The 27,840-nt window shown below is 36.0% G+C and overlaps 6 protein-coding genes across 10 annotated transcripts; 2 read left to right on the forward strand and 4 right to left on the reverse strand.

The window, feature by feature from the left end:
* Positions 1-2,019: 2,019 nt before the first annotated feature.
* On the forward strand, positions 2,020-6,026 carry LOC143464575 (uncharacterized). The gene is made up of 6 exons (XM_076962428.1): positions 2,020-2,156; positions 3,684-3,780; positions 4,198-4,305; positions 4,619-4,703; positions 4,959-5,231; positions 5,411-6,026. The coding sequence occupies exons 2-6, from the start codon at positions 3,700-3,702 to the stop codon at positions 5,734-5,736; spliced, it is 873 nt and encodes a 290-aa protein (XP_076818543.1). The 5' UTR covers positions 2,020-2,156; positions 3,684-3,699; the 3' UTR covers positions 5,737-6,026.
* A 2,267-nt stretch (positions 6,027-8,293) lies between these two features.
* On the forward strand, positions 8,294-14,573 carry LOC143464574 (uncharacterized). Its single transcript, XM_076962427.1, has 3 exons — positions 8,294-9,516; positions 9,778-9,908; positions 13,764-14,573. Exons 1-3 carry the CDS (start codon positions 8,904-8,906, stop codon positions 13,980-13,982), a joined length of 963 nt encoding a protein of 320 aa, XP_076818542.1. The 5' UTR covers positions 8,294-8,903; the 3' UTR covers positions 13,983-14,573.
* A 1-nt stretch (position 14,574) lies between these two features.
* LOC143464573 (uncharacterized) lies at positions 14,575-17,293 on the reverse strand. Its single transcript, XM_076962426.1, has 2 exons — positions 16,373-17,293; positions 14,575-16,280 (listed from the first exon to the last, which is right to left on the reverse strand). Exons 1-2 carry the CDS (start codon positions 17,141-17,143, stop codon positions 16,005-16,007), a joined length of 1,047 nt encoding a protein of 348 aa, XP_076818541.1. The 5' UTR covers positions 17,144-17,293; the 3' UTR covers positions 14,575-16,004.
* Positions 17,294-17,763: 470 nt separating this feature from the next.
* LOC143464577 (uncharacterized) lies at positions 17,764-20,055 on the reverse strand. 3 transcript variants are annotated; one of them, XM_076962430.1, is made up of 5 exons: positions 19,838-20,055; positions 19,351-19,447; positions 19,009-19,278; positions 18,707-18,846; positions 17,764-18,364 (listed from the first exon to the last, which is right to left on the reverse strand). In XM_076962430.1, exons 1-5 carry the CDS (start codon positions 19,901-19,903, stop codon positions 18,206-18,208), a joined length of 732 nt encoding a protein of 243 aa, XP_076818545.1. In that variant the 5' UTR covers positions 19,904-20,055; the 3' UTR covers positions 17,764-18,205. The 3 variants fall into 3 exon arrangements, with proteins under 3 accessions (XP_076818545.1, XP_076818544.1, XP_076818546.1); XM_076962429.1 differs by having other exon boundaries at positions 18,221-18,846; positions 19,838-20,034; XM_076962431.1 differs by having other exon boundaries at positions 18,221-18,846; positions 19,723-19,839.
* Positions 20,056-23,088: 3,033 nt separating this feature from the next.
* Positions 23,089-24,821, reverse strand: LOC143466112 (uncharacterized). Of its 2 annotated transcripts, none has more exons than XM_076964727.1 (4): positions 24,389-24,821; positions 24,155-24,227; positions 23,785-24,078; positions 23,089-23,696 (listed from the first exon to the last, which is right to left on the reverse strand). In XM_076964727.1, the coding sequence occupies exons 1-4, from the start codon at positions 24,443-24,445 to the stop codon at positions 23,389-23,391; spliced, it is 732 nt and encodes a 243-aa protein (XP_076820842.1). In that variant the 5' UTR covers positions 24,446-24,821; the 3' UTR covers positions 23,089-23,388. The 2 variants fall into 2 exon arrangements, with proteins under 2 accessions (XP_076820842.1, XP_076820843.1); XM_076964728.1 differs by having other exon boundaries at positions 23,806-24,078; positions 24,389-24,819.
* Positions 24,822-24,993: 172 nt separating this feature from the next.
* Positions 24,994-27,799, reverse strand: LOC143466113 (uncharacterized). Of its 2 annotated transcripts, none has more exons than XM_076964730.1 (5): positions 27,305-27,799; positions 27,008-27,113; positions 26,704-26,806; positions 26,365-26,634; positions 24,994-26,192 (listed from the first exon to the last, which is right to left on the reverse strand). In XM_076964730.1, the coding sequence occupies exons 2-5, from the start codon at positions 27,098-27,100 to the stop codon at positions 25,873-25,875; spliced, it is 786 nt and encodes a 261-aa protein (XP_076820845.1). In that variant the 5' UTR covers positions 27,101-27,113; positions 27,305-27,799; the 3' UTR covers positions 24,994-25,872. The 2 variants fall into 2 exon arrangements, with proteins under 2 accessions (XP_076820845.1, XP_076820844.1); XM_076964729.1 differs by having other exon boundaries at positions 27,259-27,796.
* Between the last annotated feature and the right edge of the window lie 41 nt (positions 27,800-27,840).

Here is a 27,840-nt window from a genome sequence, read left to right on the forward strand (position 1 = left end):
GTTTGTACTATTGTTTTCGTATAGTCAAAAAATGTTTGAATTTCTTTTATAACAAGTTATTTAAAATTTTGCTGTGGTTTTCAATGTAATGTTTGTATTTATATTATTTACATAGAAATGCTTTACCTTGATTTCCGTTTGTTTTTATTGGTGTGATAATCATAATTTTTCGCTACTGCACCGTTTTGCTGTGTTTGAGGAATCGTTTTTGTGAAGTTTTTTTTGTGGCCCACTGTGGCATACGTGGTCGACAATTTTCTTCAAGATTAACACATTATCTGGGTAACAGAAGTCTAGAGGTTGCTTCGTGATTATATTGCAATTTGTCGTTTTATTTTCCATATATTAGCTTGTGGCCAGTTTGTTAATGTCGAGGAGAAATTTATTGGAGGGGGAGGAGTGTTACGTGTTTTGTGCTCGGTTGACGTGTTTGTGCCTTGCGTTTCTGCCTTCGGCCGGAGGCGCTGATGTTTGTAATTGCGCCTTGCTAGTTGGCGAACGTGTCAGTTTACCGTTGCCTGAGCTGTGAGCAGACGTGCCTGTTTTTACCCTTTGTTTTATAAAATACAATTCTACAGTTTAACTGCAGGTCTATTCGAACCAGCATAAGAAAAGGCCGGTAACAGGTCTATATGATCATGTCTATTTTCACATGTCTCCAGGAAACGAGGAATAGGATTTGAAAAAAGCTATAATGTTCAAGCATTAGAACCCTTTGAATGTTTTTTTGACCCGATCACAAATTCCCATGCTGGATGTTTAATGTCCAGGCAACCTTTTCATTTTTGTCTTGAAATTATTCGGATTCTAAACAAGGTTATAATGAATGAGTTTGTTAAAAAGTATTGGACTAAAATTCCAAAAAATTGTCTCTTTTCCGAACACAAATTTTCATGTCGGACGTTGAACAAACAGCTACAATTCCAAGATGATCTTAAATTTCTGAAAGTTTCAAAGTGAGGGACAAGTCCATAAACAAGTTTGCCTCAAATGAAAGAGTAGTTGTCTGTAATTATACTGGTGAAAGGATTTGTACTGACACGTTGTGGTTAAGCAGTTATTGCCATAAACAAGTGGCAAAAAAATTCACCACTTAATGATAACGAAGATGGCGGTTCCTATTACGTCAAAATAACGGAAACAATAGGGATGACTCAGGTATTTGGATCAAGTATGAATAGTTTTTCGCGTGACAAACAAAAAAGTAGCCTACTGGTAATAGGTACAATTATAGCGTACTTAAGTGTATAACAGGAACACTTTGCATTAAGTAAACCTAAAGTAGCTTGCCGTTTATGTACTATTACCGGTTGATGTACACGCTAACCTGCTGTACAGTTCAGTCTTGGATGTTGGCTATAGTTTAGTCCGATACCGCTAACTGCAGAAAAAACAAGAATGCTTTACCAGTTTATGTTTAGTACTGTCATCTGTGACGGTCCTATGCTGAGAATAAGCATTACCTGCTAATAATCACCAATATCTATGGAAATATATTCCATCCGAAACGCGTTAGCTAGCTTACCCAATACCTAATACAAACCCAAGTCACCAGGCATTTTTTCACATGGTGACGTAACAAAATCCACCCTCTTCGTCAAAGTACGAGAAATTTGCGATACAATTTTGGAAATAACTGCCTAACTACTACAGACTACTAAAAATCCGTTTACCATGTTGTTTCCCAACAACTACTCTTTGATTTAAGGCCAACCTGTTTTTGTACTTGCCCCTCATTTTAAAAGGAGCTGTAATGATTCTATCTATAGAAAAAACTTTTTGATTTTTGGTCATAACCAACTATTACTTCTTTTCCCAAAACGAATCTCAACGAAGATTTCTAAAGCGCAACTTTTTAATTGTGATGTCATCCCTATGGCAGAAGTGCGTACAAAACGTTTACATAAGAAGGTAAAAATGCGCAACTAGTTGCTGTTAGTTTTGCATTGCTGCAATTCTTACATTGAATTTGTACAATCCATTTTATTATTTATTTCTTTCTTTGTACAGTTCATACAATAGCTGCAATTTAAATTTGAACGTTTCGTCACAAAGTTGCAATTCAACCACAAACCTGGAAAGAGTTTGTTATTTTGTTTGCAAAAAAACTGGTAGCAATGCCGTTATTGTGTTGAACCATACAAGTAGGTAGTACGGTAAGTTTCAGTGGGTAAGTTTTTATCGGTTAATAGGTTTTCAGGTTTTTATAAATTTTATCTTCCTATATTTTTCTTACGGGTTTCAGTGGAAATACAGCAATGATTGACTGCATTCGTTGTCGTACATCTTGATTATATTTCGGAACTGTTATTAGTACCACTTTCTTCTTTATATGCTTGGTTTTTGCAATATAAAGCAAAAACAAAAATAAACATGTGTCCCAAGTAATATTTTGACTTTAAAATATAAAAAGCATAATGTGAACCAGCTGTGTTATTAACCTTTATTGCCAACCGTTCTGATTTTGCAAAACGTATTATATTTTGAGAAAGCTTTATTCACGTCAAAGCGTCACGCCACAACAGGCAGTGATTCTAGCTTGTAGAAGTATATGTCGGGTGGTGTAACTCTAAAAATAGCGATACGTGAATAGACCGCATGAAGCGTGACACGTACCAGGCATTTCGTCACAAAACGAGAAACCACCCGTAAACAAACGTTCCTTGCTGGTTCAAAGCGCAAAGAGACTTTTATATACACTTTACACTTCGCAGCCCGGTTTCTGCAAGAGCATATGTAACAAAAATCTATTGAAAGACAATCTCATTGGATAGAATGAAACTGCTTGGTTTGAGGCGAGAAAAAAGTAAACAGTTGATTGTCGCTGAAATTTAGATCGTGCAGTTAGTCTTTTACACAAATTTCAATCATCACTTTTAGATTTAAATCATACACCTGGGAACCTTTTTAACTTAGAACAGTAAGCTAATGTGTCGAAAATACATCATTATAAAAACTTATTGACAAACGTCTTCGTCTATGTCTGCTCGTTTAATAGAGCCTTTACAATCTATTTATGCAATCAGCCAATCTGTCTGCGATCAACAGATTTTTACGTTTTGTAATACTTTTACCACTCCAACAACAGTCGACAACTCATATTTTGAATGATTGATGCAGCTAGTATAGGCTACTCTAAGTAAAATTTTTGATACAGAAAAACTAAGGTTAAGGTTGAAATCGGTTTCTTGCAAGGTTTAGAATTGTTGTATAAGGATACATAATAACCAACAAAACCGTAAAGCCAACAAATGTTTGGTTATAAGATTCTTTTGGGAAGTAAAAAATGCAATAGATTTGCAGTTAGCTGACCACTACTGCCGTCCGCTTTATCTGCAATGAGACCCACAGTATATAGGTGATACCGTATGTCTTTGACGTCGAACGAACATGCCACGCACTTGGAACTTTTTAAATCCTAGCATGAAACCGCAAAACGCTTGGCTAGCCATAACTTATAATAAGTTGAGTTGAAAATGGTAAAAACCAACATAGCTTTATTTTCAGGTATTTTTAGTCCAAGTCAAGCCAGTAGAAACTTCCCAAGATATATAAATAAATTGGAGTTAACCCAATAAGACGCAAGCAAAGAACTGATGAATTTTAGAAAATATTTCATCATATTTCAACTATCTTAGTGTACAAAATAGAAACTAAAAGACTTAATTAGATAGGTGTTACAGGTTAGTTTATCAAAAGATGGAGCCGAACCCTCGAGCATTTAACCCTCAAACCTCCGGTTTTTACCCTGCACTGACGTCAGCTCCGTCATTAAATGATGTAAGTTATATTATCTGAAGTGACTAGGTATGAAGTTACAGAACAAACTGTTTTAAATTTGTGAAATCAAGCTTTTTGCATGTTCTTTCATTATGTCTAATAAATCTGAGTGAACTGACTTATAACAATTATTCGAACCGTCTGGAAGGGTTACAATACTGTACATGTTATGTTCATAAGGAGAAGTGAAAAATGAAATAGTATGCAGGCTTTTAGAAGATACTGTAGAGTAAAGACTATATTATTTCATTGGCGCTACAGTCAGTTTTCGAGTTAGTTGCTACACTTAGTTTATTCCAATACCCACATCATTCATGCCATAAAACTACATTTAGATCTACCATTCATTTACATTTCAAAGTTATAAGAATAACCAATATGCTGTAAATGTAAGTTTCTTGTTTGTTTATATGGCAGACAAATGACCTTCAGCCACCACCGTATTCTCCTTCGTCGACGGAGCAGTCAACTTTTTCACCTAACCAGCAACCTCCAATTTTATCCAAACAGCAGCATATGTCACAGGTGACAAAGGATTTGTATATTTAGAACAATTGAGGAATTGCAAAATTTTTAAGTAAAAATTCGTTCCGAAGGTGCTCTATATGTGATTTAACAGGGCCTTAGGTCATTAGGTTGAACAGGTTTTATTTGTAAAACGCTGCGCTGCTTCAGTCAAGTTTGTTGTAAACTAATTTTGTGTTCTCAACTTTGAAATTAACTAAAAATAAAATAGTTTGAAGGAATTGAAGTAGTAAGTGAACTACAGTAAAATAAAATATGAATTTGATGTACAAGTAGGCTGTACCAAAGAATTATATACGTAAAACTTTTTTAGGGTGCTTCTAGTCTATCGCAACCAGTAATGCAGCCCGTTACAATCCCATTGCGTTGCAAATCCGGGAATGTCGAAATTGGGATTGGTAAGCGCAAAAGTTATCTGAAGTTACTGTATACCATGTGATATTTATCCAGTTATGCTTCGATATTTAGTAAGCTCTTTACGCCTAAAATTACTGTAAGAGTTTAAGGTGGTATACAATGATAGATTTAGCGTTGAACGAATTTATTATAAAAGAATTTGGCATAAAACTACATTATGCAGCTTCAGGTTTTCAATATGGTTGAGTGAAATAAACACGATCTTCAACTAATTATTTTAATATATTTCTTTTTAGGAGATAATGCGGACACGGAAAAAATTCGATCTTGGAAGGGCCAGTATATTGAAGTTCAGGATGGAGTTTTACGAATTGCTGCTTCCAGAAAGACTCGCAACCAGCATCAAACAATATCTTTGAGCAACCACTACATTGCTAAGGAAGGCAAGAAAATGGTGGCGCTTTATGGTAACCCTAAAGTTTACGTAATAAAGTCTAGCTCAGAAGTCAGAGCCCACGAATGGTTGTTGGCCTTATCTCAATACTGCTACATAGCCCCGATCATGGAAGGTAAATAATCTAAACCGCTTAAAAAGTAAATATTTTATTCTATTTCATATCTTTTATATAGAATGCACTAAAATCTGTCGCTTGTATATGCTTTGCTATACTGAAATCTATTTTATTTAATCTTCGTCTCTTGTACTTTATATCCTGTTGATTCAGTTTTATGTTTACTTTCCGTCAAGGCTACTGTGATAAAATGAGCCGCGGGAAGAAGGTTTGGGAAGAAAGATTTGTTCGTTTGAACGCCAATGGTGTCGTTTCGTGGTACAGAAGCGATCATGAGGACTCGGAACTGAAAGGAGCCGTCCAAGTTAGAGGAGAACCTTGCTCTCTTGATGCTGTAAATCCAACCATAATCCACGTAAAAGTAGATGCAAAAGGTTATCAGTTTCGATTTGACAGTCCAAGAGAAGCTGCACTCTGGCTGGCTGCTTTCAGCTGGCATGTTAAAAGAAAGCCTCTTCGTAAATCTTTCATTCCTATACGAAATAATTCTAAATGGCGGTAATGTTGAGTCCAGATTCGTGTTCAAAACGCCATAGCAAATTACTAACATTGTTAGACTTAAAAGGTATAGCTCTGTCAAGTGTGCTTGTTTATTTATGTCTGACGCTTTGGTATAACACGACAACAGAACTAATCCTTATGTCTAAAAAGCCTACACATTTAGTTTCTATATACTGGCATCTTTTATGACTTTTGATGGATGGACTGCAGTGTTGTGCTATTTGCTTATCGTCAATGTTATGTATGGCGTTGTACAGAGTGTACACACAATAAAATACTTGTTCGTCCAAAGTTTAAATCTACTTTCAATTTTCTTTCAAAAATTGCTAAGTGTCTGCACAAACTGTAGATTACGAGCACTTTTTAAAACTGTCATTTCAAAAGTTCTCCTGAAAGGCGTTTTATTTTGAAACCAATACACAAGATGTCGCCTTCGTTTTTCATTTCCATTAGCAATTTTTGTGATGAATTACAACCTAACAAATTTTTACATGTTCGCAAGGTGGCGACAACAAGCCACAAGGCACTGACAAGCCTAGTCAATCAAGCGCTAGTTTCAAGTGCTTTTGATCTGCTGTGTTGTCAAAAACGTAGGTTGAATTACGTCAATCCTCAAACGAAAACCTGCGTGGGTGTTGTCATGTGAATGATATTACGAGCGAGATAACGACATATTGTACGATGAAAGTCTACATCCTACGCAATGTTGTGTATGTGACTGCGTGTGTATATTGCATCTATCTGTTTCAGATAAATAAAAATGAATATAAATCAACGCTATGCAAAACACTACAATTACATAAACCAGGTAGAAACAATACAACAATACACTTTGATTGCGACTGACTCATACTTACAATTTTAAATAACACTTGCACTTGATTAAAGCCTAAGCGTCAACTTCTGTAGATGATTAACGTTTTGTGTACTATTTAAACATCTTTAGACATACACAGTATTAGTATTAGTACAGTACACAATAAGGTCTTGCTTGGTATAACTTTATTTAGTAGCATACATTTGCGTCGTGATGAAAAGATTATTAAAGGAACTTTCGCGCTGATGCAAAAGTTTGTTGCTACATGATATTGCGTTGATATTTAACCACTGACAAGGTTTTCTTCCGACAGATATTAACGTTTTTTGCCTTAAACGTTTACAAGATAGGGATTGTAACCGTAACCTGTTGCAAAACCTTCACGAGTTTAGCATGTTTGTCAGCTTTGCACGAAATAATTTCATCAGGATATAGATGAATTGTTGACAATTTGCATGTTGTTTGTTTGGCATTTCCCTGTTACATACTCTTGAATGCAACATGAATAAAGACAATGGCGCAACTTACATATAGTCATGCCGCGTGTCTCAATATAGAACGCGATGTAATCGAGCACCGCACAATGCATAGAAAAAAGTTCAACAAGCTGCGATCTTACGCGTTATAGTTACTCCTTTTCCAAAGCTGTTTTTTATCGGTTAACTGCGTTCACATTCTGGCAAACCATGTACTTGCTTTCATAGTTGTACGCGCAAATGTTGCCGTTGTTTCTACGTTTACTTTTCTTGATAGACTGAGTTAATCTGATTCATACACAGTAAGACATAGACATCCCATGTGGCGGAATTTTCTGCTGATACCATTTGGGGTGGAAACTTTTTGGCTTTTTCAGACAAGATCCGGGTAAAAATTGACGATTTCAACAGCTTCGTCGGCAAGCATTTTTCCCATACGCGGACCTTTTGTGTAGTAGCGACCTCAGCGATCGTGACCCTTCTGAGAAATTAGACTCCAGATGGTCAAGTAATAATATCTTCTTCTACGACAAGGTCATATATAGACATAAGTTAACTAAGGTTGAATATTGTGCTTCATTTTCAGAACAATTTCACCTTGCCCTGGTCCCCGGGAGTTTCCTGATCACAAGAATACAGCAATTACGTCATGGATTCTTTTGCCGTCACGCTCTGACAATACTTTTCTCTTTTTTATTATCTGCCTAGAGAACCAGCAGCTACCGCCAATGCGAGACAATTCATTCATTTACATACATTGAACACTTCAAAAGAAATAACACAATGGTACGGTTTTTATTACATCTTTACTATATGATTTGATATACAAAAGTTACCTATTGTGCGTAGGTGTATCATAGCAATATACAGTAAGTATATGAGGAAAAAAAGAAGATTGAATCAAAGCAATCCACATGCGCAAAGCAAATAACATCTGACGTTGTAAAAGGCTCCAGTTGTCAACAGTAAAATATTGTGCGTATATCTGCAAAAGGCAACCAAACCTTTGGAGAAATAGTCAATCTATTATATGCAAACGTAAATGTGGTAAATTCAAACTATTTTTCAACAAGACAATGTGGCAATTGAAGAACGCCTACACTGGCAAAGCCAGTTTTGTTAATGTAAGCAAAATGCTATTTAAGGGCAGGACCGCATTAAACATTTTCTTAATATCTTTCCTGGGAAATTCGCATTCCATTTGTTTAGACAGACAGAAACCGTGGATTCAGGGCAAGCCCGCTTCTACCAAAATAGACTCAAGGAAAGAACCGATAGGTTGTAGCAAGCAACCGACAGGGGATTCCCCTCACAAAATAGCTTGCTTGGTAAAGCACCATTTCAAAAAGCGTTTTAGAGCGGTACTCCACACAACATGCTTTGGAAAAAACGTCAGGCGGTTATATAGAGCAGAGCAACGAGTTGAGTAGAGGATATCTGCGAAATATACGACCGAGTAATTATTTTCATTGGTTGAGTTAGTGTTAGTACTCCACCACAAGTGATAACACTGTAGCTAGCTACCTTAAAAAAGGGACGGCTTTCCCAATAGCAGCATAGTAGCATTTGAAACAGCATAGTATGGCGTTGGCTAACAGTTTGCAACCAATTCGGCGCGCTGCTGCAGAGTTGTGAAAACTATCAACAACGTTTCTTACGCACTACAGTACCTATTCGTTTTATTTATATCTTTGAGTGAAATTGCTGACAGCAAAAGGTAACAAATAATATTCGTACAAGCAACTTACGTCATCAAGTCAAATGTATTTTTTGTCTAGGTAATTAAGCTATTTGATAATTGATAAGTGTCTAACGATTACCCGTCAACCTTCTTCTAAAACAAGCATCGCGCCCCCTTCTCATTCATTATCTGTCATGTCGGTCTACACTGCACAACCCGACTTTAGTGAAATCTGGTGCGCGCCAAGTCTGACTGAAGAAATCTTGCAACACTGCTCTTTGACCAGTGAAGGCTGGAGCACAGATTCGACGTGCTCTATGGAATCCTATCAGAACGGTAATGAAAGAGACTCATTCGATGTTTCTTCCTTGGATCATCTTTTCAACAACGAAGAAAACGTCCCCACCACAACCTTGACCACTCTAAACTGCCCGCAACTCTCCAACGACATTCAGGCATTTCAGCCAGCTTGGCCTGAAACTAACTTTGTTGGCGAAGCTTACACAGAAACCTCGCCTTCAAATGTCTCCCAGATGAATGGCCCAGGAATTCAGTACCAGTGCACTATTCCCAACGAACTACCGGTAACCAGTTTTGATGATGACTTGTCCCTTTCTGACTTAGAAGTTTCCGACAACGAGTTCGATGCCGCCGATATTGAGTCGTTCAGCGACTGCAGCAGTTCTTCCGTTAACCACGAGCCGCAGTATTCATGCTTCGACGCCTTTTCTACACACGCTAGTTCTTTTTCAGTACCGGCGTATTCTCAGTGCAATTCACCACATGCAAATGATGTTGATCATGAAGGTAAGTGAAAATAAAGTCGAAAACCGTTTTCTTAAAGTAACTTCACTCAATAAGTACCCGAGGAATCGGTAACCAGCTTCATGCCAGTTCCGTTGATTAATTTAAGGAAATTTAAATGAATAGCTTTTACGTCTTTGATGTATGTAGTATTTTATACTTACAAGTGCTTGATAAGCGCACTTATTTGCACTAATTTGAAATTGGTGTGCATAGCATATAAGACTAACGACTTTGTAACAACTAAACACGACCAAATTGCAGGCGATATGACTTATCCATCGAGAAAACCGAGGCAGCCTATTTTACATAACTTCTTGTTCAAGGCTTTGGAAAATCCTAAACAATACGGAAACATGATCAAATGGGTGGATAGATCTTCTGGTCTATTCGAAGTAAGTACCATTTAGTATTTTAGGAATGTGTCCATGTTAAAATTGTATTGTTGCAAGTATGCTGTTGCTGTTAACCTTTTCTTTATGCCTCGCCAATTGTTTTCAAAATGACTGCTGCGTTTCATATGTTTTTTACGCAACAAACGCCCGCACCAAAAGTCGTTGTCCGCTATTTTTGAGAAGTGGCGAAAGTTACCTCGCAATTTGCAAACTCTTTTACTTAAAATTGAAACGTTAAGCAAATCCTGATTGATTTCAATATTTTTGAAATTTATTTAACTTTCCGCAACAATATTTTAATAGCTTACTCAAACATTAGAGACAAGAACATATAATACAGCAAGTTTTTCAGTTTGTTTGATTTTCAATATCGATATTACAAAACCGATGTGGGCTATACTGCTATATCAAGAAACGTATTTAATAATGTTGCTAAAAAGTATTTATTTTTCACATTCTATGCAATTACATTTCTTTGTCCATTAAATTCACCTAAAATCTACCACATGCAGTTGACCAATATTCTAGAGAAAACATTTTGTTTTATCAACTTTAATCTTAGCTATTTTTACAGTATACTAAAGTATATGTTAATTTGGAATACATTTTTGTGATTCATTTAGATCGCAAAATATTTTTATTGTAAATCATTCCCGTGCAGAACAAATTTTAACAATAATATCTTTTGAAATTCTAATCAAATGGCTTGCAAAGTAGGTAACAATTACTTCACAAACTATTGTTATCAAACATGTTTAACCATTGAAACGTCACATAATTTTTAGAAAGAATGATTAGTTTTAGTCCCATCAAACAATTAATATCCTGTCTCTAGTTCTTGTCATTAGATAAATTTTGAGCAACGTTTTAGTGTTCAATATTTTTGTTTCAGAGTTAATGTACAGCAATTTTGTATTTGCAGCTTTCATCTTACCAATAGCTGTAAAGCATTAACTTTGGCGTTTCATATGTTATAACATCAAAAATACGGCGAACGAAAAAGTATTGTCAATCCCATCATTTAAAATCTTCAAAACTTTCAGTTGTTTTTGTGGAGTAGATTTCAATAACTGAAGCTATTCAAATTGATATAATAATGGAAGTTTCAAAGTTACAAAAATGTTGCACTCTGCGGTAGGCTAACCGGGCTCGTCTTGCTACCAGCAGTATGTAGCTTTATAAGTAAGGCTGGACTTTCATCAAGTAAAAATACACGCATGTAAAGCTTAAAGATACAGTACAATCTAGATACAATCTAGATATACACTGTATATTTTTCCATCAATGCCGTAAAGCAAGAGTTTGCAAGAGTTTACAGTTTAAACAGTTTACGGCTTGGTAAATAATGGAAATATTTAATTGTTTTTATTTAAACATTATTTAGGAGCACATGTTTTAAATGCAGTCATTTCCATTGTAGTTATTAAAAACTACCATACAGCTGGTATTCTGGTAAAGTTAAAATTGTGTGACTTACAAAAAATGTGAAAGCTTTGTACAAGGCGGTATCGTTAAAAATTAACTGATTAATGTCTCTTACGACTGCTTGGTCAAAACTTTTATCGAGTTAGAATATGCATTGCAGCCAGCGCTATTTTTTGGAACGGTGAGCTTTAATTTTTCTTCAAAAAATCTTGGAAAACAATTAATAAAATTTAATCATGCTGAAAAAAACGCAGCAAATCCCTTACCAAGGTAATGAAATTAAACGTCATTTATTGCGAGTAAATGGTCTTTTTAACTGCTGTACACATTTCGAGGTGTAATGGGTGTTTTTGAGCCACTGCAGCATCTTCAGGTATATTTCTTTTGAAATCTTTGAATAAGACCTCAAGTTTTACAAAAAAAAAAAACATTGTTGAATTGCAAAGTTCTATGACTACATTGCCCAACTGTAATGTTAGCAACTACCACAGAAAAGTCGAAATCAGATAAGAATACATACAAATATGTTTTAACACGACAGAATTACAAGTAATTTATAGCACATTTGAACGTAATTTAAACCAATTTATCAAACAAAAAGAGAAATCTTCCACAAGCGTTTATCTAAATTCTAAATAAAACAAGAGCTTTAAAGCGAGGTCATCTTGTAGTCCTATGAAAATTAGTTACTGATGAAATTAATGTTATTCTTTGTCTGAGTCTGAGAAGAGATAAACAAGAAGCCATATGTGAAATAGGTATTTTAAAGTAGGGCTGGGATACGAGAAAGAATTGGAAAGCGAAATTCTGAAAAAAGAAAGCTAAGCTTGAAACTTACTGATATTCAAATACAGAAATATTTTTATTTCGTAAACGTTTTTCGTTTTTGGTTGTAAAATTTACCGTATAACCGTACATATGAGAAGAAATATAGTAATGCATGGTATTTAGCGCAGAGAAAGCTTCTATTTGTAAAGACATGCCATCCTGCAAACAGCTTTATGTTGAACAGGCGCTACCGGCTTTTTTTAACGGCCCATTTCCATATGGCATGGAAATTTGGCAATGAAGGAATTCGTGTTGGCAAAGAGCTTTGTCCACGAGGTCTACGTTTAACTGATAGTTGTCGATTATAGAAACCCCTGCGGCTATATATATAGTATGTCGGAGTAACTGGCACGAGTGTTAAAATTTTCTGAAACATTAGCGTTAAAAGATGTTTGGCGAATAGCTGAAACCGCAGAAAATTCTCTAATAAACATTGCAAAGTTTTTGCCTTGCGATAAATTTACTCGTTCGCTTCTGTGCTGTGTAGTAATATGTTGTTTTGTTAAATGTTATAATCGCTGTTTATCACCGCTGTTTTATCGATGAATCAGCGAGAGGTCGTTTTCCTTCATTCATCAGCTTCAGCACCTAAAACCGGCCTAATCAACATTTCAACTTTATCGAAAAGAATAGATCAAACAGTTCAAGCCTAAATTACATTTCATTTCTACTTTTTTGCTCGCAAAATTTATACAGTCGTGAATTGTTGTTTTTCCTATCAGATAAATTGCCAAATAAGGCATAATGTTTGTCTATAGTTGGTGTTCCCCGCGAAAGCTAACTTATTGGCTTAAGGTAAACACTGTTATATTTTAACAAAAAGCCACCTTCGCAACTTCAAAGAATGGAGTGGCCCGATGTATGTATAATCGGGTTCAATAGTGACAAAACAAGCCAAATTATATTTTTATTAACGGGACGGGTCAACAACGTAAGTTGTTTGCGTCGAGAGATTAGGCAGTTTCGTTTCGGAAATCAACAGGTTTCGTTTCGGTCAAGTTAGGTCGCGGCATTGGTAAATACCAACGATGCGACGGTTGGCCGCCGGATATAATTAATCTGTGTGTCAAGTCATGAAGTGCGTACTTGCACTACTGCCTGCCTTTTTTACAAGCAATGCATGAGTCGTTGCAATTAACTACGTTTTCTTTGAATATTGTTTCCTAAGGCTTCGTAAAATATTGAATAAGTTACTTTGCAAGCTTCTTTATGTGCGTGTACGTGACTCATTATTTTCAGTAGCTTATGTTGCGCTTTTCTGTCCATTCGCTTTGTCATCCCTATTCAATGGTCAGCTTGTTTCAATCACAAAATGTCACAAGCCAAATTTCAAGCATTTTTGCTTAAAGCAGCGCTAAACACCTTGGCGTGCCTAATATATAATAATTAATCAATGGTAATTTTCTGACACCGACTGATGCAATCGATGCGCAACCCTGAAAAGCTGACGTGCAGTTTTCTTCAAATATGCCTTATAAAGGATGAAAACAATTGGCCGGCTGTAAATGTACATTGCAGTTAACTTTATACCGTTTTACTGGGATCAGATCTAGATATCGCATTCGTTTTCCATATTTAAAATTTCTTTTATTTGTGTTGCAGTTTAACTCGAAAAACAAGGAAAGTTTGGCGCGTGCATGGGGAAAGGCGAAAAACAACCGTTGCCCGATGACGTACCAGAAGATGGCTCGTGCTCTGCGAATTTACATCAAAAAGGGTACTGTTATGAGGAAAGTCAAAAGGAAACTCCGCTACACGTTCTTGCCTGAATACTTGCAAAAGGCCCTTAAAGAAGCTTGCGCGCTACAGTACTCCACGTGATGTCAAGAAAGCCAGGCTTGTATTTTCACTTGAAAATTCGATTGTCTTCGGCGGTCGCAGCAGGCCGAGTGACGGGGAGTTCCGTGCGTTGCAACTTTTCTTCCAGCTTTTGTTTTTGTTTCATTGTAGCTGTGACAAACAAATGTTGACGAAACGTCGGTGTGCTCGATTATATATTGAATGTTTGTGGCAAATGTACATGATGCATAAGTATCAGTCAAGTCTACTCACTTCGTTAACTGTTTGAGTTGAACTATTGCCAGTGTTTTCCTTTTGTCCTTTTTATAAGAAGGAAACGTTTTAGGGCTTTGTGACTAGTTTTCTGCGGATTTTTGACTTGCTGCAGATCAGTACCATAGCCAGCTGCTTCTTCACAGACTTGACTAAATGTTTCGATGTCTGAATTTTTTCGGTGTTTTTGAATTTGCCTTCTTTTATATACTGCATAACCTTTCAAGTATAGTGTGTAACTTCCTTCAGCAACTCAGCCAATACTGCATCAGTATGGCCAAGATATTTCTATATCTGCTTGTTTTAGCGGTTGTTGTGTGTTTATAAATGTTCGTTAATAAAAAATCAAGGAACTCTGAACCAAGGTTTCTTTACTGCTGTATATACTTATAAAGACAAATAACCACAAGATAAACGTGGCAAAAATATATAACAAATAAGTGCCACATATTACACAGTAAGTGAGTAAAGTATGCAAGTGTACGGAAGGGTTACCCAGTGCAAAGTAAGAATATAGTAGTACAAGCGAAAAAAACGGTTATAGAAAGACCAAAATGCTGTATAAGAAAACGCATCAATACATACAACACATTAACATGAGAAGGTTAAAATCAGTAAAAGCGAGTACTTTGCATATTTTATTGCCTTTAATTTTAAATCAATTATATGGGACAGGAGTAACAGAACCTATTTGTAACAAACATCTGTTTACTTTTTTTGTGCGAGTCTGCATTTGTTTCTAGTATGACGTAAGCGCAAAGTTTGAACTAGTTCGTACCAAAGTTCAACTGCAAACAGTTTCCTAATATGGTCGTCTCGTCATTTTCGGCGAAACTACGGTTTCGTGTGTGGGAAAGCTTGCTTTTCATACACGTGGTGTCGCAGAGGGGTAAGTAAAGAGAGACGATCAAAAGAAAAAACACAAGGTCGTTCTGGACGAGTTGCTCGAATTGGCGAGAGTAGTCAACCCAAACGTATTCTGCAAAGACGAGTTTTGTTTTTAATGATTTGCTTTGCCCCTATTTGACATATAGATTTACAAAATGTTTTTTTTTGTAAATCTACCTTACTCAATTTCCGACATTTTGAAACAAAACCTGGCGCAACTTAATTTTACGAAAATTTTCCAAAAACAGTTGCTTTAGCAACAAGTGAAACGTTGTGCCGTAAACCAAACTGCTGCGAAATAAAAAACCTTATTGAAGTGATTTTGTCGTTTCCAACAGGGTACGGAGAAAAGCACTATGATTAGAAGAAACTGCTTGCACACCACATAATTACCTAACGCTCACGGTTATATTACTTCTCGCAAATATTATTTTAAAAACGACATTGTTTATCGAATTGTAGGATAGACTTTTATCTTCTTTACACTTTAGTAGACTTTCGAAAGAAAATAATCTATATTTTGGTGAACTTAATTTCTACTTTTCGAAAGGAGAAAGGTTTCCGAAAAAGGGCATTTGAGGAGAAAAATCGCTTCACGTGCTAATGATGGAATTACGAAATGAGAGAGTAAGGTTTAAATCTTAATATTGAATTAACGTCATAAATTGTTGATAATGGTGTTGCAATCTATTTTCGATCAAATCTAGTTTAGTTATTTACCTTTGATAAATCAAAAAAGGCAAAATTATGAGGTCATTTCACTTCGCAATGAAAATTTCTACAAAATTCAAATTAAGGACACTAAACAAAAAACAATAAAAAGTTTTTGTTTTCAAAATACAAACTAAATCAAAAATAAAGTTTTCACCAGCTTGCATGAACAAAAAATTCCCGCAAAAACAATTACCAACACAAATCTTTAAACGAATAAAATTGAACGAGGGGAGTTTTTGTTGCAAAGCACCGCGACGTGACGACGATCATATTTATGTATTTACTTCCTGATACTGCTAAAGGATGGTGTATATTGCACGGCCGGAGTAGCGTTTCTGACGGATGTCCCAAAGAATTGCTTCTTTGCACCACCACGCGGTTGTGTTTCATGTCGCAACCGATGAGAAAACTCTTGTTGTTTACCGCTTGGTGATAAATTCCGCCCAGACGATGAGCCGTGAACTCCTGTGAGAGTGTGATGCAGATTTCATATAACACATCTTACGTTTAAGATGATGCAAAGACCGGCCATTACCTGGATAAATGGAATTTCTTACCTCACGTCTGTTGTTCCTACCATCGTAATGAAGCAGTAAGTTGTTTTCGAAGTTAGACGCCCAAATGTTGTCGGAATCATCAAAAGAGATGAATGAGGTAGACGACAGCGTTGTTCTATTTGAAATCACTTTTGTCACTTGGAAGTCAGAATTGGTCTGGGACTGTTGAAATATAAAAATAAATCCGGAGGACCCGTCGCATACCGCAACTTTTGAGCTTTCTACTTTTGATGATGCAATCGCCACAGGTTTGTAAAGGGAATCATGTGTGATAGTTTTACATGTTTGTCGCATGTTTTGCTCCACAAAGTTGAAAGTAGGAAGAAAAATATATTTGATGACGCCCAGCTGTGGGCAAGTAATATACAGACGAAAATAAGTGACGTTATCAGCAACTTTATTAATATCTGAGCCGGAATTATCACAGGTTATTTGTGACCAACTCGTCAATCCTGCTACTCGTAAACAACCAACCGGCTCCACCTTATACTGTCCCGAACGTAAAACCACAAATCGCCAAATTTCAATAGAACTGAACTCGGGTACTGTGATAATTATAAGGCACGATATTTCCTGACATGTTGTTACAACTGGTGATAAAGTGACGCGAGGTGTGCTTAGGTATGCCCGCACCGGGTATCCAGCAGTTTTCAATGATAACCGACCAATCGCATTGGATGGGATGTTCTGGTTAAACTCGTTCTTTGTCCACTTGTACTGCACCTTAGAAGAATCCAAGGCAGAGAAAAATTCAGTGCAATTTGCATCCATTTTAAAAAACTGCAGCTATCGCCTGTTCAGACAAAACATTTAGCCAAAATTTTCTTTTCTGCGTTACACCTAAAGACTACACAAGATCATATAAGACTCTTTTCGACCTTTCTGACGCTTTAAAACTAACGTCGTTTGCCAAAGTGTGTTGCAAGTGTTAGCATTGATAAAGAGTTGCTGACTAACTTCCGTTACAAGCAAAATCTCACTTCTCTGTTTCCGCAATCTCATTCAGCAGCACCGCTCGGTCAATAACCACACTTTTCATAGCTATACGCATCTAAAACTGGCTTGCAAGTTGGACTAGCGCTGCAACCGTCCTTTAACAATAGCTACCATAAATCATATATTGTGGGCGGATGAACTGTTGCTCTTATAATGACGTTAGGAGAGCGTCATATCATCGCGGAAGTGTGCATGTTGACGTCATGACGCTGCTGCTCTGTGTAAATATAGGTTAATGAAATAGCCGCTGATGTGTGAGCTTCAATAAACAAGAGTTTCAATCCAAATTTAATTCTTTGCGTTTTCCACCAGTTTTCGGCGGTGTTCAAGATCCTATAAACATTCTTTACAACAATGAATAACGCGTCTCTTTTTGTTGGTACTTCGTAGACCAACCTTTTTGAACAAAGAAACGCCGGAGCGTCTTGTTTCATAAAAGCTTGTATAGCCTCTGATAAAGCTGCGTATGCTCCAATGCTTTTTTGTTTATTGGCTTTCATGACATGGAAAACACCAAAGCTCTTTTGCGAATTGTTAGTCGTTGTAGTTATAGCAACACAAATCGATTAACTCATCACTAATGAGTTATTTTAGATTATGAGTTGAATTTAATTTAATTAAACTTAAATCATTACAAATAGCTAAAGTTATGGTCTTTATACATTTCATCTTATTTTGCGCAAAAGTCACCTTATTGGGGCAAAAACATCTTATCGAATACATTTCAACACTTAATCAATTAATCATATAGAGACCAATCAAAACAAAGATAAATCAAAAGGATATAGAGCACGGAATAAACTATATAATACATGATAAGCATTAAAGGTATTAACGTCAACAGTTAAAACGATCTTCCGAACAAACAGGCGCAAAAGAGCAAAATAATGTTTTTTTACGCCCTCTCTCTCTTTCAAACGATGTAATTTTGTACTTGCTAGGTGGCGTAATCAAGTTAAAGTTGCAGAAAATGTAGCACAATAAAAGCTCGAGCTTCTACAGAAAAGATGATAACGTATTAGGCCTATTCTTGTTCCAAATACAACAAAATTTACTTCAGCGTAATAAGCATGTATTTCAGCGCTTGTAGTACTACAAACAAGCAATTGAACTCTAGATAAAGGTTTAAAATGAAAGTGAAAGAATGAACAAAATGATTTAAAAGGATCTCTTGTTACGAATGTTGACAGTTGGGTTGCTTAACGGAGTGCGATGTGAATGCCAGGTTATGGCACCAAACCATAACATCGCCTCCGGTTTGTCAATAAACTCAAATTTGTATTTTCTGTCTTTGGTTGCAACGATTAGTATACACGGGTTGTCCTTTACGATGCTTACCCCTTCTCCTCGGACCTGAATTGCTCCCCGAGCCTCCCCTTCGTCGTTTTTATGCCAAGATAGGATGCCATCGGCAGCAAGGCGGACATAACGCTCCTCCCAAACATTATCTTTTCCCCCACTCAATTTTTTGCAAAAGCCTATATCATGAGAAATACAAATTTATAGTATAGTGTAACCTACCAACCGTGCTGTACTTACAGTCAATATGCTTCGGTGTTGAAAATATGGACCGTTTGTTTTTATTTTTGAAGTTGTTGTGTTATTGATCGATTAATCAAAAAAATGAAAACATTCCCCACCTTCTCCCATCGGTGCGACGATGCAGTACTGAGCCAAGACAAAGCCCCAGGTTTGTGCCCGGAGCTCGCAGTTAGCTCTGAAGATGCGCACTCCGTTTCTGTTTTCTAGACGGATGTTTCTCTTGTTCTGGATGGAAACAAACGTGTCAGCAAGAGGAACCACGATCCCACTCTCATCCCTCTCTTCTCTGCTATTGAAATAGCGCAAGGTCCCTTCCGATACTTCAACATACTTTCTCAGCCAGGAAAGGTTTTTCTTTTCCGCGTCACCTAACGATGTTATGTAGAAGTAAATTAGACAGGACTAAGATTAATGCAGTTGAGTGAAATGGGATCACTCACCACTTTGTTTGTCGAGGTATCCGTTCATGATCGGTTGGGGTATGGGTGGAACGTAGGTGGGAGAATATTGGGGAGGATTTCCTCGGTTCTGATTATCCTATAAAATGAAAACAGCTTATTGGAACTTATATGACAGATGAAAGTAGACAGCAATACAAATGCAGTAGTAAAACACGTAATAAAATCATTTCATTCTCTTATTCAAGTGAGATTAAACGGATTTCGGCTTTCTTGATTTGTATCACATTTACAAGTGAACAAGTTTACTCAGAACAAGTGATACCAAAAAACATTAATAATAAATATTTAAAGACTATGTGAGAACATCAATATCATAACTAAACCCAAGTTATAATAAAGGAGTATCTGTACCTTTTTTTTATATCATCGTTTTATACCACATCGCTCATGTATGCGTTATACCTGTACATATAGCGTAGCCTACTCCTATAACAGAGTAATAATTAACTGTCATTTAATCACTCACTTGGATTGCTCCAAAGGTTCTGGCTTTAGGAACTGGAGGTTTGTTATCAAACCTGCTTTGCGACATGATGTTTATTTTAAGATACAAGTTTATAAAATTCTGTGCAGTTTTTCAAGAAGCATATCATTGAAGCTATTAACACCCACTCAACAATGTAGTATAAGATTTTAAACCTGATTAGGAGAATAAATTTATAATTAATTTCGTAACAACACATATTCCTCACGTCGCATAATTGCCTTACAGCTAATTTTGCTGACAACAATCACACACGATTGAAATAACACCATAACATATCTTCGAAATACTTCTTACTTTCATGTAGTTTTGATTATCTAAATAATAATCGCACTTTTTCCCATTCATCATCCCAGTCTTATCCTGAGCCGTCTATATTAACTTGCCAGTTGTGTTAATTTTGTACTAGAAAGGTTAACTTTGTCGTCGCAGCTTTGCGATGAAGCACTTATTTGCTCAATTTAACATGCCAGGGAAGTTTACTTTTATTGTGAAAGAGGTAATAGTTTGCAAATAAATGTTGTCTACTTTATTAAAGCCTCCGTCTGGCTTACAGTAAACGCTTTGACTTTTCTAGATTTGAAGACTGCATGCTGACAGTAGATACTTGCATGCATTTCAATAAAACTCTTGTTTCGTTTTATGATATATTAGCGTTATAGGGCAAACACAACAAAATAAGTTTATGTGCTGATATAACATACCTTTCTATGATGTCATTAAACAAACATTGACATTTTTCATTTCGCCGAAAGTATAATAAACATATCTTTTTTTCAGGTGTATTTAATCTCATATTGTACGTTACTTTTATTTAAAACTGCGCTTCAACCACGCAACCACACTTGTTGATTTTATGAAGTGAAAGTTATAAAAAGTTCGCATAGCAAAGTTGTTTATCTCGCAATACATGGCTAAAAAATTAATAGCAATGAATTTTTCAAGTAGTTTATACGCCTGTAATATTTTTCAAAAAAGTTTAAGCATTTTATTTTTCAAAGCAAAGTGCAGTAATCCTATTACGTCTCACAAATGTTCATATCGGTTTTGACTTATTATACAATCATTAAAAGTCCATATAAATCTTTGCGTAGCTAGAAATAGCGACTTAAACTCGCGTGCAAATCCAGCAAAGGTGACCACATCTTTGCTTGACTGTCATCTTCCAACTGGAAGACGTACATGACGCCCCGTTTCGGATTCAACGAAGAGCGCATTGCCGTGAGTTGCATCCAAACCTACTTCCCTGTTTCTTATTTGGATGCATCTTTCTTTTTCGTCTTCTGACCTGCTCCAGGATAACATACTATCCTTGGACAAGTTGATAAAAACGTCTCGCAAGACTGTTGTTCCGTGGATGTGTGTTCTGCAGAAACCTGTGTAAGATAAAATTTTTCGGCTTTGTCACTTTAATATAGTATTTTTTATTATCTGTGTGATATAAGCAGGCTTGTCCATGGGACATTTTTTTTCTGTCCCATCCCATCCCATCCCATAGCAATTCATGCCTGTCCCATCCCATCCCATCCCATGCCATCCCATCAAAATACAATTCAATAAATGTTATTAAATTTATGGAAATTTAAGTCTAATGTCTATTAGAATTGACTACATGTACAAAGAGAGATACAAAACGACAAAATTTATTGACTTTGTTAACTTTAATTCCGAGTCACTGTGCTCATTTAGCAAATTTTCAATGCCATGGGAATTGCAATTCGTGCTGTCCCATCCCATCCCATCCCATGGGACATTTCCCATGGACAAGCCTGGATATAAGCCTACACCTTTTTGCATAAAACATACCTTGGCCGATAGGCGGTATAGTACAGAATTGAGCTCAATGTAATGCAATAGAGCTTCGGAGTTCGCCAGAGTTCGAGCTCAATGTAATGCAATAGAGCTGGAGGTAGCTTTGAGTACAATGTCTTCGGAAGATTTCTTACATATGCCGATGTTAGTCTTGTTTTCGATACAAGCAAAACTGTCGGCAAGCGAAATAGTCTCTTCTGGGTCATTTCTTTTTGATTTTGACTGGTAGTAAAACAAATAGCCTTTATTAACCTCGACCCACTTTTTTGACCAGATCTCCTTTTTTCGGCGTCGTACTTCTGGAAAAACGACAAAGCAAAAATTGGTAAAAACACTTAGACTTACTATTTAGGCATTTATAAATGCTTTTTGTCTCCTCACTTATTTTCATGTGGCCAATAATGAATAATCGTCCAGGCAGTGAAAATGAATTGTTTGATAAAGATTTTCTTCTCATCTCCTTTAACCAGGATACTTAGTTATACCTAGTACGTATATACTTAGTAAGTATACAAGTATATTTAAATAGGATTATAAAATTAATAAGGACAACATATCTGCAAAGGATGTATAAAATCTATAAAACAACAAAAGTAGAAAGAAAGTTCAGTTGTTCATTTTTTAAGAACTTTTAGTACAACTGTTGTACTATTCTTCAGTATAACGTAAAGCTGAAGAGGCATACTTACGGAATGCTGGCGTGAGCATGAAGAATACTCACTCCCCGATACAGAATTGGGAAAAGTCCTAGAAGAAATTGAGTTTTGTGAAAAGGATGTCCTGCCACTCATGGCCGTTACCCTAAAAGTGCTTCCACAAAGACTTCAAAATACCCAAATGGAAATTAACAAACCTTAGTATTTATATATCAAAGCGAACTGCGAGCAGTAGCGATGTTGAGTTGTTTAAAAAGGATTAGCTTAGTCTTGGTTTTAATACCGAGTATTAATTACGTGTATTTCTAATATCCTACAATTTATGCACAACTCTTGGGAAGAAAATTATGTTGCTCAAAGTTTCGCATAATTTTTCAATGTGTTTGTAACATTGTTTCGCATACGTGAAGCCGAACTGACCTATACCTATCTTGACTTTTTGTAGATAGTCTTGCAAAAAATTTTAAGAAACTTGAGTTTTCGTAAATACCTCCTGTCAATATTTTTTAAAGAGCGATGCTAATTCCTTTAAAAAATTATTATTTTTCGGTAATTATTCAAACACGTTTTGCATCTTTGTTCGCTTCTAGTCGTGCGTGGCATATACTGATGTATATGCACAAAGGATTGAAGTTACAAAAAATTTAATGTCACATTTATTAGTCATGCAATTGGCATAAAAGTGGAAAATTCTTTTACTTTACTTTGAAATTCTTTCACTTTGCCATGTTATGACGCAAGTATTGTGCATTTCAAACCTTAGTTGTTCGCCAAATTTATTCCAACGCGCATGTTATACTTTTAAGATACTGTGTATTGTAATACTTGCGGTTAAGTCTCATAATGCTACCAGTGAACTAATATTTCGTGGAACTGTAATCGAAAATCATTCCACTCAAAACACAACATCACAGTAGATATACAGTAGTTGAACTCATAAATGAAGAAGAACAAAAAATTAAAGAAAACCACAACAAAGTACACTGGTGACATGAACTTCCTTACAGAAAACTAACACCACTTACAGTAAGGTATAGTTCAATTTGTTTTACATAAATTTAAAGTTTATTTGCTGCGAATACTACTGCCACGAACAACAGGCCGGCGTTGGGAATGCCAGAAAAGTACGTTATACCAGCTGTTTACTTCGTTTTCTTTTAAAAATTGTAATTGGTAATGTCCTTCGTGTGTTATAATCTGTATATCGTGGTTGGCGAAGATCACTTGCCCACCACGGATTAGAATCGAGCCCTGTGCAACCGAATCTTTTTCGGATTTGAACCAGGATAAAATCCCTCGCCCGCTGAGTCGAAGGTATCTCTCCTCGAATGTCGTTGCATGTTTTTTGCTTGTTTCCTTTTTTTGACAGAATCCTGTTTACGCCAAAAAATGCAGAAACTGGTAATGCCATCAAAACGTAAACGAAACATCAAAACTACGCGCGTTGTTTATAAAAAGCACCGTTGTAGTGGTTAACCGGACCTTCAGCACTAGGAGCAATGGTGCTGTTGTTGTGGCCGATGGCCATGAGCCAGCGAAGCGCCAAGGACTCCGATGCTGCTTTAAACACCCGACATGACCCGTTCTCGTTTTCAAGTCGGATGTTTCTCTTGTCTTCGATGGAAACACAACAGTCGTTGAGATTCATCCAAAAATTTTTTTCTTTATCTTGCGCCAAGTTTGAAAATCTCAATTTTCCGTTGACGACTTCAACATACTTCTTTGCCCAAGTTGGTGACTTTGTTCCGTCGTCACCTTATAAAATGCAAATAAAGAATCGCAGGAAAAGATAACGGTTTTTTACGTATTTTGGATTTATTTTCAAACTTACCGATTCTCAGTTGTAAATTTCCGTTCATGAATGGACTAGCTTTTTCAAAAAAGTCAATTTTTTTAATGGAACCCTGCAATACAAACGCTTTTGCATTCAGTTTTGCATATTACATTCTTTATGCACATCAGAAGACGTGAGTACATCTGCCGTATTTACTGGCATGTTACAATTATAAGAGATAATGGATTTGTAGTTTGTTGATGGCTATATCTTAACAAACATGCTACTCACTCGGTCCATAGGAGTGTAAATATCGTCAGCAGAACTTTTACATATTTTAGTGGACATCACCCGGTGCTGGGCCCTGTATCCGCTTATGGTGATTAAAGGAATGGTCGATATTAAGTCACAACTGTAGTTGCCGAATCATTTATGTCAAGTTTTCTTACGAGCCCTGTATTGAAAGCTAGTTATTGTGTATAGAATTATTAGGCCATCTTTTTAAACTTTTTAGCAAACTTTGGCGTCGCTTGAGCTTGTCTAAACTTGAAAATAATTAAAGATAGATGTATTTTCCCCCTTATACATCGAGTTTCTTCCAAACACCTTCAATTTTCTATTCTGCTTTTTCTATTAAACTGCCATAAATTAATTTCTTTCTGATGTCCTCACATTGATTACCTGGTTAAAGTTTGCAATACAGTTTATCATTGTGAAATGTACTGTGCAAAATCCGTAATGCAACGTCTGTTAATATTTTACAGAATTGGTTCTTGTGGGCCACTTAATTATTCTATTTTAAGCAGCCTGATATTAAGGGCGATCAGATTAGCAAACAGCCCAATAGAAATAATATTTAACTTGTATAAACAAAGTTCATTTAGATTCATGGTGATTGTAGGACTACTATACTGAAACAAAAAGTATGTGCTGACTACGGAATATGGAATATTTGCCTGCTTTATCTCTGTGTAGGCTTTACACTTGACGTCATGTGAAATATAATACAACACTTAAACGAATACTTTTGCGGAGACTTGCAATAATGTTTTTCGTTGGTTGCTAATAATTCTATCCTCTGTAAATATGAGATGATGGAGATGCATTTTCTTAATAAAGCTTTTAGACTGATATTATAAAAGTTTTTCAGATACTTTACGTTCGAATTGGTATGGTTTTGTATTGTACAAATTTTATTATATAAAAGGTTAAATGTACAAAAATATTTGCTGTACAAAGTCTGTGTGTAACCATCCACACAGAATAAACAAGTCGCTCGAATGCATCAATAACTATCATCAACGATCATCATCAAATCGAAGAATTTCAAAATAATGGAAACAATAACTCACTGTTTAAAAATCATTTATATACTTAGTTTTTAAAACATTCGTTAATACTAACAAAAAATAAACTACTCGCAGGCATATAATAATATTATTACAACTTTGTACATTAAAAATCTGAAAAGAGCTTTACTTTATGATGAGTACAAAAGAATATGCGTGCTCTTTTAATCAATCTGCTTTTAGTGCATATACCCTAATACAGTATATAACTTTACATAAGACAGTACAAGTCAAAAATATCGTTTAATGTTTACTATTAATGTAGGCTTTTTATATAATTTAGGCTACCGATGAGAAGCCTAATATTGTTTTATGGGCCGCAACAGCACAATTTTATAAAACAGAAAGTCATGCGATTCCGAAGAATTTTAAAATTAGAAGGAAGATAGATTATTCAAACGAAAGACAGCAATTGGATTTCAGCACTTATTTATTACGTATACGTATACTTGCAGCAAGCGGACCTTTTATAGGGCTGCGATGTGAATGCCAGTCCAAAACGGCAAACCAAAGGTTGGTTTCGTAAAGGTCGATAAACTCAAACAAGTAGCATCTCTCTTTTGTTTCAATGTAAATGGTTCTGATCTCGTTTACGTCCAGGCTGACTCGTTCTCCGCGAACTTGGATTGATCCCCGCGGTTCGGAGTCTGTGTCCGACTTGTACCAGGAGAGGATCCCTTCCGCGTTGAGCCGGATGTACCTATCTTCCCGAATTGCTTTACCGCCGCTTAGTTTCTTCGTAAATCCTATAAATTAGGAAACAACTTGACAAAATGCTTCAGATTTTTCATTATTGTTTCAGGACGAGGCTAATTAAATGTTTGTTGATTGATGTTTGCAAAGTCGTTTGTAAGCGTGACTTTAGTCGGTATTCCTGTATTACTTTTGTTTAATTTATTTGCTTTCTATGATATATACCTTCGGCAGTAGGGGTTACCATGCAAAAACGTGAGATGACGTGAGCCCATTGCAGAGCTCGTAAATCGTTTGGTGCCCTGAAAACCCGAATACCACTCTTAGTTTCCAGGCGAATATTTCGTTTTTGTTCAATGTAAACGAAACTGTCAGCGAGCGTAATGCCTGTTCCGCTGTCTTCTCGTTCCTCTTTAGAGTTGAAGAATTTCAAAGTTCCCTGCGAAACCTCAACGAATTTTCTTGCCCAAGTTATGTTCTTTGTACCATCGTCCCCTTTACAATGTTCAGCACAGGTGGAATGAAACTTATAGGAATCAATGAACTGAATAATTAATTGCTTACCGACTCTTTTATCCAAATATCCACTTATAAATGGCTTGGGCACAAATGGGACGCAATCTGCAAAGCTGTATTGGGGAGGGTGTTCATTTCCATGTACAGAACCCTATAACAATTATTTAAGTTCAGATGATAATTTTGATCCTAAGTTATTTATCTCAGCAACAAATTTTATCTAATAATACGTTCTTTTTATAAGCTTTTCGATTGAAGTTTGCTGTAAATGTTATTGTAAGTTGTCGATAAAATACATTCGAAATACATTATAGGTCAAATACATCAAATTAATAACTACATCAGTAGATACATTCATTTTTTGAAGTTTTTCCTCAACATCTTTTACGAGCTTTGCGGGGGGTACTTTTGGAGGGCTTGGAGCTCGTCGGCTTGAAGACGCCATGAGTTAACACAAACTGAAACACAGTTGCAATCATAATTTGTATAATCTTATTTAGTGCGACATTTGTTTTTCAAGCCTTTTTGTTGATTCAGCCATCACGAAAAAGGAGAAAAACCACTATTTGAAAATATAAAGAATTTATCGAAAACTTATCTTACCTATATTATTCTAAATACAAAAAAGTGTGAACAACTGAAAGCACACCTTATAAAATCGGATTATATCTGAAAAATATTAAATGACTTCTACTTCCTATAAAAAGAAATTTTAGCACCACAGAAATGCGATATTGTAAGTAAGGTCAGTAGTAGCTGACAAGACTTCTTTCAAATTCATTGAAGTGCATTCAAGCTGCAACAAATTAATTTTCTAAACATATTAACTTGTTTGCTAGTTAGTCCTAAATTGTTCGTACCTAAATTGCGATAATAAAAACATAAACGTTATTAACTATGGCACCTTAACTGTTTATTTAGAGCAATATCAAATCTTAACCAATACCTTCACTTTGTGTTCAATATATTACTTAACCTAGAACAGTAGAATTATGATACAGCGCGCTGACTAGAATAATGTCCTGACTTTGTTTGATTTATCGGTTTCAGAATAATTGCAGTTTAGATATAAATGGTTTCTCGTTATACCGCAGTACTCATCGTTATATTTATATTTACTTGAGTTTTTCAAATAGTTTCAGTTTTCAGTTCTTTTGTACAAAAAAGTTTACCACTTGGCACTAC

The sequence above is a fragment of the Clavelina lepadiformis genome, chromosome 7 (assembly GCF_947623445.1).
Source record: "Clavelina lepadiformis chromosome 7, kaClaLepa1.1, whole genome shotgun sequence".
Taxonomy (NCBI): domain Eukaryota; kingdom Metazoa; phylum Chordata; class Ascidiacea; order Aplousobranchia; family Clavelinidae; genus Clavelina; species Clavelina lepadiformis.